General features: G+C 43.5%; 1 protein-coding gene across 1 annotated transcript; it reads right to left on the bottom strand.

The window, feature by feature from the left end:
• Positions 1 to 7,028: 7,028 nt before the first annotated feature.
• On the bottom strand, positions 7,029 to 7,737 carry LOC101760742 (E3 ubiquitin-protein ligase EL5). Its single transcript, XM_004954537.1, has 2 exons — positions 7,645 to 7,737; positions 7,029 to 7,550 (listed from the first exon to the last, which is right to left on the bottom strand). Exons 1-2 carry the CDS (start codon positions 7,735 to 7,737, stop codon positions 7,029 to 7,031), a joined length of 615 nt encoding a protein of 204 aa, XP_004954594.1.
• Positions 7,738 to 10,779: the final 3,042 nt, after the last annotated feature.

Here is a 10,779-nt window from a genome sequence, read left to right as displayed (position 1 = left end):
GTCCGTGTGCGTGAGCATAAAGGACGCAAGTGGAACAGCTTCAAGAAATTCAGGACCGGCCACCGCCGCATCAGCATAGCTTCCCTGGAACGGAAATAGAGGGGCTTGGCCGGCGTCCTGGCTCCAGTCCCCATTCATGAAGGATAGCTGTTGCATCCGGACGCCGGCACGGCCAGCTTCAGCCCCGAGCTCCGCTGCTGAGGAGAGCACGGATTGGCAGTGCCGCTCGACGTCGGCGAAGCGTGTGTAGTCATGATGGATGGGTCCTTTCGACGACATGCTTGGATGGAACGACGGATTTGACGTGACGGTGGCAGATAGACATGGCAAGAACAAGGCAAGATTCAGCAGCAAGCTGGTGGCGATCTTGATGGTGGCTTCCATCGATGTAGGATAACTGCACAAGCAAATTCCAAGCAGTTACAGCACATTTTGTGATCCAATTAAGATGAAATGAGGTGCAGAGGGGATTGATTACCTTTGTCTGACTCCTTGAGTAGTCAAAAATGCAGAACAGCAGGAGCTCTGCAGTGTTAGTGTTGTGGGGGTGGATATCACTATATCAGTAATTCAGTATACAACTCAAGACCGTACGCAACTCGCTAGTTGACCGAGGAACTTGCTCAGATCCACATGTGCTCCGTGCCTCTGTATCTCTAGGATCAAACATATAACTCGAGTAAAAGGAGCCCGATCATGATACGACGACGCAACAAACCTGGCACCTAACCAGATGGAGCACGTGCCAACAACTTGATTGATCATGGAGCCAGTGCAAAAGGACAACTTGTTGATGACTGTAAAAGATAGAACAAGATAATATTTGGTTGACTTAACTGTGTTAGGTCTCAACGGTGTCAGAGGTTCATTTGGAAGTGTTCATGTTAAATTCAAGATGAAATAGAAAAAGAGATAAATCTTAAATCATCTTATAAAAATCAGAAACATCTGTCATTTCTGCAGAGTCCAATAATCAATGATAATAATAGCTAGTAGCTTTATCCCTTTTTTGAAAAATTACCAACCTCTACATTATGAAAACCATCTAAAATAACCCTCTAAATATTATCTCAATTATTCACCTCTATTGCTATGAAAAATAACTTAAACATCCCCTAATGTTATAGAATCACTATCACACCCGGTTTTATAAGGACAAAACCGAATGCAAACCACATGTATGTCAGGATCATTTTATTCATACATGCAGCGACTTCATCAGTCAATATCATTACAATGTCATATATAAATGTAACTTTAATACAAAATGACCCTTAGGTCTAAAAGAGAAATACACTTAAAGGTTCTAGCAGAGCGGTTCTTCCATTGAGCCACATGCAGTCTTCTGGGGGTTGCCAGTCTAGTATGGTGCATCCGAGTTGAAGCCATCGTCTTCCTAAGCACCAACTCCTCAGATTACATCCGGCTAGAAAAACCCCTCGGATTTCATGCGAGCACCAAAACCAACATTGGATTCCATCCAGCTGACCAAACAAGGGTACCACCACCTAGTTACCAAACATACCATCCACCTCCTCACCAATCACGAAGAAGTCGAAGCTACTCTTGACCGTCAGCATGACTGATATACCAGTGTTACACTCTGCAAAGGTTGCATATATTTACCCACAAGTCATGATTCCCCTTTACACATCACACTTTCGAGGTGATCAACCAAGGTCACACTACAAAGCAGGGGCGGACCCAGAACAGACCTAAGCCCCGGGCAAACCTGAGCTAACTTTTGCCTCATGTGCTTCTTTTTTCCTTTAGCTAGCTAGTGAATACCATGTTATACACACAAGGATACATGGCTTGGACCCGGGGTACAGCCCCCCCAGCCCGGGTCCTAGGTCCGCCCCTGCTACAAGGCCTTTCAAAAGTTGTAGCTTCCCACCTGTAGACACCCACTAAGGATTCACCGCTAACAGGGGAGTCTTATTTTCCTCCACTGCAGAAGCCCACTCTTGTGCCACTCAAACCGTTTGACAATGTAATTAAACAGGTGGGACAACTAATTATCTAAGTCCAGAGCTATATAGATCTCATGGTTGCACGGTTAAGCCGGGTTACTTGTCCATGAACCGGTCCTTCAAATCTACCAATCCATGTGTCAACAACACAAAACCAAATAAAAACCATAAGGGAGAATCCATCGGTTCCATCCATCCTGCTCAGATTCTCTAATCACCATGTTACTATCAAAAGATTATCAACCGGTCCCATTACATAAATAATTAATCATGTTTAATATTATAAGCCCAACCACCCAACCGAACTACAAGTTAAGCATGAAATTACCCATAACCAACCAACCAAGGTTTCAAGGATGATAGAGGAAATATCTAGGGATTCAAGTTTATGACACATCATGCAACCAAGTCTAACTACTCCAATAAAAACATAAATAGGAGTAAGAATAATCAAGGACACTTGCCCTTAGCAGAAGAGTGCCCAACAGCCTTGAACTCTTGGAGTTGGAGGTTCACGAGCGTCTCACTTCCTAAAGGCACAAACAATCAAAACAATACACAATAAATACAAAGAATAGTACACCAAAACAGTAACAAAATACGATATAAGGATCAAAATATGATATAAGGATCAAACGCATAATACTCATCGTTACAAACACATGAGCACAAGAATCACTTAAATCGGAACTGGGGTTAAAAAGATACAAAGCGTTTGAAGTTTTAGGGATCTATATGTAATTATTTAAAGTCGAGAAGGGCTTACACATAATTATAGCAAGGCTCTGAAAATTAGGGTAAATAAGGAAAATAACAAGGGCTTAGGTGAACATGTACAAGGATTATGGTCGGAATAATAATTATCAAGGCATTCAGGTGCTAGAGTGTAAGATTAGATGACCCAGAATAAATATGTGATGATTACAAACAAGTAAAGGGATTGGAATGCATAAAGAAGGTTGACTAGGCTCATGTGCTGACGTGTTACACGCGTGGTGCTGACTGGAATCCACATGCGTGCGCTGACTAGGATTATGTAAAACACGTGGCATCGTTTGAATGGTTTACGAATGGGTAAAGTTAGGATCTAATCTGGACCATGGGTTTCGGATCTACGGGCCACCATATCATCTCCTTCCCTCGGCACAGGACGACGGCGTCCAGTCACCGTGGTGCCATGCACGAGCTTATGGACGCGGCCAGAACTTCACCGGAAAAAGCCAGATCAGGCTATGGTTTACGGAATTCGACGGGAAGCGAAAAAACGGAACGCCCTCGGAATGGGATCTCACCTAGGGCCTGTTTGGATACACTCCTAAAGATTAGATCTCCACTTTTATGACACTTTTAGGATTTGTGCATCCAAACATAGGTTCTAAAAGTGCACTCATAAATTTTAGGAGGGCTATTTTTATTAGGAGAGCTAAGGCATCCTAATGGATCCTTTTTCTCCTAAAAGTGGTTCCCAAACCTCCCTTTACCCCTGTTGCCCTCCCCAAGCATTTAATGACGTGAACAGTGCAGGAGCATTTAGAGGAGTAATTGGGGGTAAAAAAGTTATTTTCCCTCTAACATCCTAAATATTAGGATTCCATCCAAACAGCCCTCTCCTAAATTTTAGGACTACCAATTTCTGAATTCTAAACTTTAGAACAATCCTAAACTTTAGAAATTTGTATCCAAACAGGCCCCTGGTAGGGTGTTGTGGAGGGCAATGGGCCAATGGCGACGCGTAACGGCGTAATGGATGTTGGATAGAGAGAGCGATGAGAGGCATTTTGTGCTCTGTCAGGGCTCGACGGCGGTCACGTAACAACGACGAGACGCGGCAGAGTGGCTTCCTAACGGTTATGCATTCTGCAATGCGGGAAAGAGCGAGACGGAGATGAGAGATGTACGAGACGGGTACGTGAAGAACAGAAATGGCGGCTCAGCCTATAGGGTCGAGAAGATGATAGCGGCGACGGCGGCTCGGTTGCGATGGTGAGCGAGCGGGGATTTGCGTAGATGCGAAAGGGAGGAGCACGTACCGCCATCTCTCTTTAAAGAGCGAGGCGAGGCGTGGACGAGCGGGCAAGACGCGTCGGTGATTTCGCGCGAGCTGTTGCTGAATGCGGCGCTGGATAGAGATGACAGATCGGGCCCACTAGTCTTTGAGATCAAGAGGAGGCAAGCTGGGCCGGGAACAAGATAGAGATGTTTTTGGCCTAAAAGATGTTTAGGATTTAGACTAAATCGATTCTAATTCAAAGGAAGTCGAATTTGATAGAATTTTGAAATACAATTTTCATCGAATAAACACCTAATGCAAACTACTTGGCATGAATGCACAAAACAAATTATATGTCCTATATTGATTATTTGTTTAGAAAATACAATTTTTCCTAAAATTATATGTTTTGCAAAAACTAATTGTTGGAAATTTTAGAAATATGAAAAAATCTATTATTTTATTAGTGTTAATTGTTCACATCCCCAAAATAGAAATTTTAGGGTGTGGCAACTGACAATCACCCACCTTTGTTGTTATTGAAAATAATCTAAAATAACCCTTATATTTGCATCTACAACAAAAAATATGAAAAATCATATTATGTGCCTTTGGACAACTTTCGGGTTAAAAATTAGTTTCCACAAGAGTGAAATATTTTCTACGGGAGGCTGAGAATTGTTCAGATGAATATTTACATATTTTTGGATGTGGTACGGGTCAGCACCCTTTTCGTGTAGTTATTCAGTCCGTGGAAGAATGCTTTCAGAAAAGTTGAGTAGTTCGAAAGGGAAGCTTTTGTCTTACATCTGTCAGTTAGTTTTGATCGACTCAGATTTATTTCTTTGAAGTATGAAAAAATATTCTTAAAAAGTTAGACCTTTATAGATTCAATTTTTTTTTCTGGTAAGGGACCAACCATAAGAAAAAATAGATTGATGAAATGTGGAAATTTATTCCTAGTAAAAGAACAAGGCGGCTTAGGAATTATAAACCTTGAACTACAGAATGCATGTTTGCTTAGTACACGGCTGTTCAAATTAATAAATGAAGATGGGGTTTGGCAAGAGCTTCTTAGGAATAAGTATTTAAAAAATAAAATTATCGGTGAAGTTCGTTTGAAGTCGGGAGATTCACACTTCTTGTCAGGTCTTATGAGGGTTTAAGATCGTTTCTTTGAACTTTCGACTTTCAATATTCATAATAATATCCAAATTTAATTTGGGAGGATAATTGGTTAGGAAACTTCACTCTCAAAGAACTACCCATCTTTATAAATATTGCAAGAAAGAAACATGTTTCAGTTGATCATGTTTTTAGCTCTGCACAACTTAATACAACGTTCAGACTTTAGAAGGGCATTAGTGGGAGACAAGCTACAGAGGTGGAATGAGTTGGTCGCAAAAATTGCAATTGTGTAGTTAGATGACCAACGTGATTTCACTAAGGAACTTACGCGGTGCTTACACAGTCTCTACATAAATATGTATGGAAACTGAAAGTATCCCTCAAAATTAACACTTTTGTTCAGTTAGTGCTAAAAAGAGTCATTTTAATAAAAGATAACCTCTTAAAGTGCAATTGAAGATGTGATAACAAATGTTGTTTTCATAATAAATGAAACCAATCTAATATTTATTTTTTTTGTTGTCATGTTGTTCGATCTCTTTGGAGAGGTTCAAATTGCTTGTGGTTCACAAACACCAATTAACAAAGCTTGTTTTTTTGGGGGTTTGGCTCCAACAAATAAAACGAAAAAAGGTTGTGCGGGAGTATCTACAATTTTTTGATTTTATTTGCTATGCTGCAATGATGTGGCCTTTGATAGCGGACCAAGTTTGAAGAGGGCGTGTCGTATATTGGAGACTGAGGCTCTGGAGATTTTCGCCATGTGCGGGTGGATGCCATCTAATAGGCTTAGATTTTAATTGGCATCATCGTGTTTTTATTTGTATCTCTTTTCGAAAGCATGTTCTAAACTGTCTGAGATTGTACCTAGATATACACTATATTTAAATACATAATTTTTACTTATATATTTGAAAAAGTTAAAATAAATAGTAATTTTGGACGGAGCGAGTGCCATTTACCAATAATCTTCAACTATACATCATGATCCAAGTAAAATCCAATTGCGCTGCAGCTTGCATGTCGCCAATTGTGATGAAACAAAAAAAAAGGACCTTTTCATGTCACTTGTCAATTATTTACTTTTTTAAACACACGGTTTCTGGGAGCTAGTTCTCTTATTGTGACATGTCCAAATCGAAAAAACAAAACAAGAGAGCACGATCTCACACCATTTCCGCGGGCCGTGGCGCAAAGACGTCGCACCGGCAAACCGGGCACGTCAACTTGCCTCTCGAGAGCCACGTACGGGTCGATGCAGTCCTGGTGGAACACGTGTAGGCACACCGGCAGCCGCTTCACCATCCCCCCCTCCTCCACCTCGCCCACCGCGCACACGGACGCGTCGCCCCACTGCTCGTACGACGGGATGTCGTCGTCGGCAGCCGCCGCCACCCGCGCCCAGCCGCGCGCCGGCGGCTCCCGCGGAAGCACGTCCATGGCATGACTTTGACTGCCGCCGCCGCCGCCCCAGCCCGGGCGCCGGAGCTGGGCTCGTGCGGCTCGCGCGCACCGGCACGTCAGGCAGAGCAGACATTCCTGCAGGCACTGCAACAGCGCATGGAGGATAGCGTCGATGCAGTCCCCGAGGTCGGAGCACGGGAAGACGGTGCCGCAGAAAGCGGGGTAGATGCTGGCGCTGACGCAGACCCAGAAGAGGAGGAAGACGTACGGAGACGACGATGCTGGCGGCGCTGTGCGGCGTCCGCGAGAGCCGGGCGAGCGTGTAGATCAGGAAGCCCATGCCGCCGATGCACATCAAGTTGGCGCCGGCTAGCATGAACACTGTGCTTGCATTTGAGTTCTGATGGAACAAGTCGGCATTTGCTGACTCGCACATCGGAATTCCTGACAACGGCTTCGGTTTTCAGTTGACGCTCACCACCAAGAAACGTAAGAAAAATATGCGCAAGGACTGAAGAAGGTCACGTAAGTCGTCACGCCATTTGCGCCGGCAGCTGCGCGAAGACGTCGCACCGGCACACCGGGCACGTCGAGTTGTCCCTGAGCCAAAGGTCGATGCACTCCTGGTGGAACACGTGCAGGCACACCGGCAGCCGCTTCGCCATCTTCCCCTTCTCCACCTCGCACAGGCACACGGAGCACTCCTCCGGCGACGCACCGTCCGGTCGCGCGCCGTCACGCTCCTTGTACGTCGGGATGTCATCGGCGGCAGCCGCCCGCGCCCCGCCCCGCAGTACCGGCGGCTCCCGCGCAAGAACGGCCATGCCCTGCCATTTCTTGGCGCCAAACTGGGGCAAGGGTCCAGCGTCGCCACGGCCGTGGCCGCCGGCAGCGGTGGTCGGGCACCGCCGCAGCCTGGCGTGCGCGTGCCTCAGCGGGAGGCGGAGCAGCCGGACGCCGCTGCGGAGGCACCGCAACGGGAGCCGCAGCAGCCACGCGACGCAGCGCGGGCACCGGTGGAGCGCGCAGGGGAGAGGGGCGAGGCGCCGCCCCAGCTCGGACCCCGGGAGGAAATCGACGCAGTAGGAGATGTAGACGAAGGCACCGACGGCGACCCAGACGGCGAGGATGATGGGACCGCGCCGCCACGGAGAGCAGGTAGCCGAGGTACCCCGCGCCGCCGAAGACCACAGCGGTCATCGTGGCCAGCATCTGCACGTCGAAGCAGAAGCCGTCGTCCATGGCGGCTGCAGCGCTCGGTGCCTCGCCTCGGGCCGAGATCCACTTCGCTTCAGGAGACGCCTCCTCGTTGGTCGTCGCGCAGCTGCTCGTTAACTGCTACCTTCCACCGACCACCGAGTATTTCTATTCGCTGATGTCGTTGAAGACGATGATAAGCCAAAGAACACAGAAATTGCTGGAGAACCTCCAAAGTCAGAGTGGCGCGTTCGGCTGAACCTGTAAGCTGGCTGAAACGCTGAAACGGCTGATTTATTATGAGAGAAAAATACTGTTCGATGGCTAATAAGCTGAAGCGAATAGAGTAGATTGGTTTTCAACGCACAAGAGGTCAGCCTGCCTCACAGTCACATCAGGTCACAGGCCGCCGTGTAGGAGAAATCGTTTTATTTTTCTATGTTACAAATCGGATCGGAGCAGATAGTGTCCTCGTATCCTAATTCATCTTCTTTAGTCGGGATTTGGAGATATTGGCATATTGAATAGATGCTGACATGGATATGTTTTTTTTCAGCTGCAGAGATGGTATCGATTTGGACTGGATGAAGACTTAAATAGTCGGATATATAATAGGTGCTTATATATAGATTTTGGAGCTGGTAAAAAATTTACAAAATAAAGCTACAAAGCCATAAAATGAAACGAAACATTCATATTCTCAGGTTCTTTAAAGACAGAAGCACAAAGCAGCAGAAGCATAACAAATTTTTTAAAAATAATTCACATATTACAGCTATGAAGCTTTAAGGCAAACATAACATGGTTGGCAAAGCATAGTTAAGTCCTAGCAAGAAAACTGAAAGGACTCACAGTTAGCTAGACAAAACAAATAAGTAACGATAGCCAATCAAACCTCCAAAGCTCAACTAGTGTATAGTCCGATAATTTTATTATGTAAGTCGGATAATCCACTTCAAAAAATCGAATAATCCATATTCATCGGATTTTTGCGATCCTATATCCTACACGGCTACACCACATCCACACATCTAAAACCCTTGCATACCTCAAAGTTTAGATTTGGATATGATAAGATATAGAAATTATACCACACCACTTTCATCCTAGTCTTGCTTGTTCAGAGCTTCCGGTGCCGCAAAGAAAAAAAAACAAGGGTGAATGATTTTAATGGCAATCCTATATCACAGTTTTGTATGTAAGGATTAGCTTTTAATTTTCAATATTGCCTAACATACCAGTAGTGACTATACCATGTTTGCCATTTGATCAATAGTCAACATGTACAAAAAAAAAACGTATCTACGCGGAGGTGCCAAAATAAATATTTTAATGATTATTCTATGACAAATTCAAATTACTAATCAAGGACTCATCAACTCATTTTAAAAGACATAATCATTTTTAAAAAGCTTATAATAAGTTTGTAAATAAACTTATTTGTAAATAAACTTAGGGCCAATAGCTACCTACCTCTCAATTTCATTTTTTCTAACACAATATACCCATATATACCGAGGAAAACTCCAAACCGCCACCAACAAGCTAACGAGGTCTCCAAGTACCCACTTTAATAGAACACCTGCAAATTTTATGTATTTTCAAATACCTCCCAATGCACGTTGATTAAGTATTATAGTTGTCACATATCCTGGTGGGTGATTTTGCTTGTCCCTAATCATATTGTCAAAGAGGTTTTTTAAGAGTTCGAGTAGACAAATTACTCATAGGTTAATCTATAATTATGATGCTAACCCACTAAGAACATATCTACGGAACAAACTACTCCCTGAGTCCCAAAATGTAATACACTTCAGTTTGTATCTTCAAATGACTTTTTTTTAATTTGGCCACATTTATAGGAAATATATTAACATAATAAAAAATAAATACACTACCAAGTTGTTTTAGTATGTATTTACTTAATTGAAAAGGTCCAAATTACTCCCCTCAATTATAGCAAAAGTCTACATAACCTCCTAAACTATTTTTGGTTCAATTTGTTCCCACAACTATATTAATTGGTCTAATTTACCCCTTACTAAGATTTATCAGTTTAAAATTTTAAAATTAAATTTTGCAGGATAGTGGACATCATAACTTACTTTTATGTCGAATTATATTTCATCATTATTTTTTAATGAATTTTGTATTCCAAGGATTATTTTATTATTGTTCCACGTCCTAGCCAACTAAAATAATAGTGAAAAATTCATATTATATTTTTTTAACAAATGTTATGATGTCTACTATCACCCTGCAAGATTTTAACTTAATGCTCTACTTGTTTGTGGAGAAATGAAAGGGAAAATTTGCAAAGGGATAAATTTGACCAATAATTGATATAATTGTGGAGTAGTTTAGGGATTATATGGACTTTAGATGATTGCTTTACCTCTATTTTCATTTTTTCCCATAGTACCCCATCTATTTGAAAATGTAAGAAGATGTTTTAATTTTATTGGAAGTCAATTTTTTTCTAATTTTGACCAGATTTATAAGAAAATGTATCATCATTTACAACACCAAGTTCGTTTAATGGCAATGCTCCTTATAGAACATTTGATAGTAACGATAGCATCGGACACTCTATCCATAGCAGGTGGTGAAGGGAGGGGGAAGGGGGGCCTGGCACCCCCTGACGCTCTGCGGCCTCTGCCTCTACCCCCTGGCGGCCTGGCACCTCCTAGGCCAATAAGAAGCCTCCGTTCATGACCCCCTAGAATACGAAGCAGCCCATTTGGCCATTTAAGCCTCTGTTCATGAATCATGACCCCTTGGAATACGAAGCATCAAGGCATCAAGCCTCCGTTCGACCGTTCCTGTTCATCTTCCGCCGCCGCCACTGGGAGACCGCCAAGCGCCAGACCGGACCGCCGCGGCCATGCCGCCGCCGACGCTGTTGTCCAAATTGACAACGCTGTAGCCCGCAGGTAATCCATAATCATAAATCATCCGGTGATATTCTCTTATCTAATTAACAGTCACTACTCACTAGTGATTCTAAATTTTCCTTTCTAATTTCAGACAATATGAAGAAGAGAAAGACCATCAATAGCTTTTTTAAGCCGATTGGTTCAAGTGCTA

The sequence above is a fragment of the Setaria italica genome, chromosome I, assembly GCF_000263155.2.
Source record: "Setaria italica strain Yugu1 chromosome I, Setaria_italica_v2.0, whole genome shotgun sequence".
NCBI classification, from domain to species: Eukaryota; Viridiplantae; Streptophyta; class Magnoliopsida; order Poales; family Poaceae; genus Setaria; species Setaria italica.
This window is presented reverse-complemented; position numbering and strand designations above follow the sequence as displayed.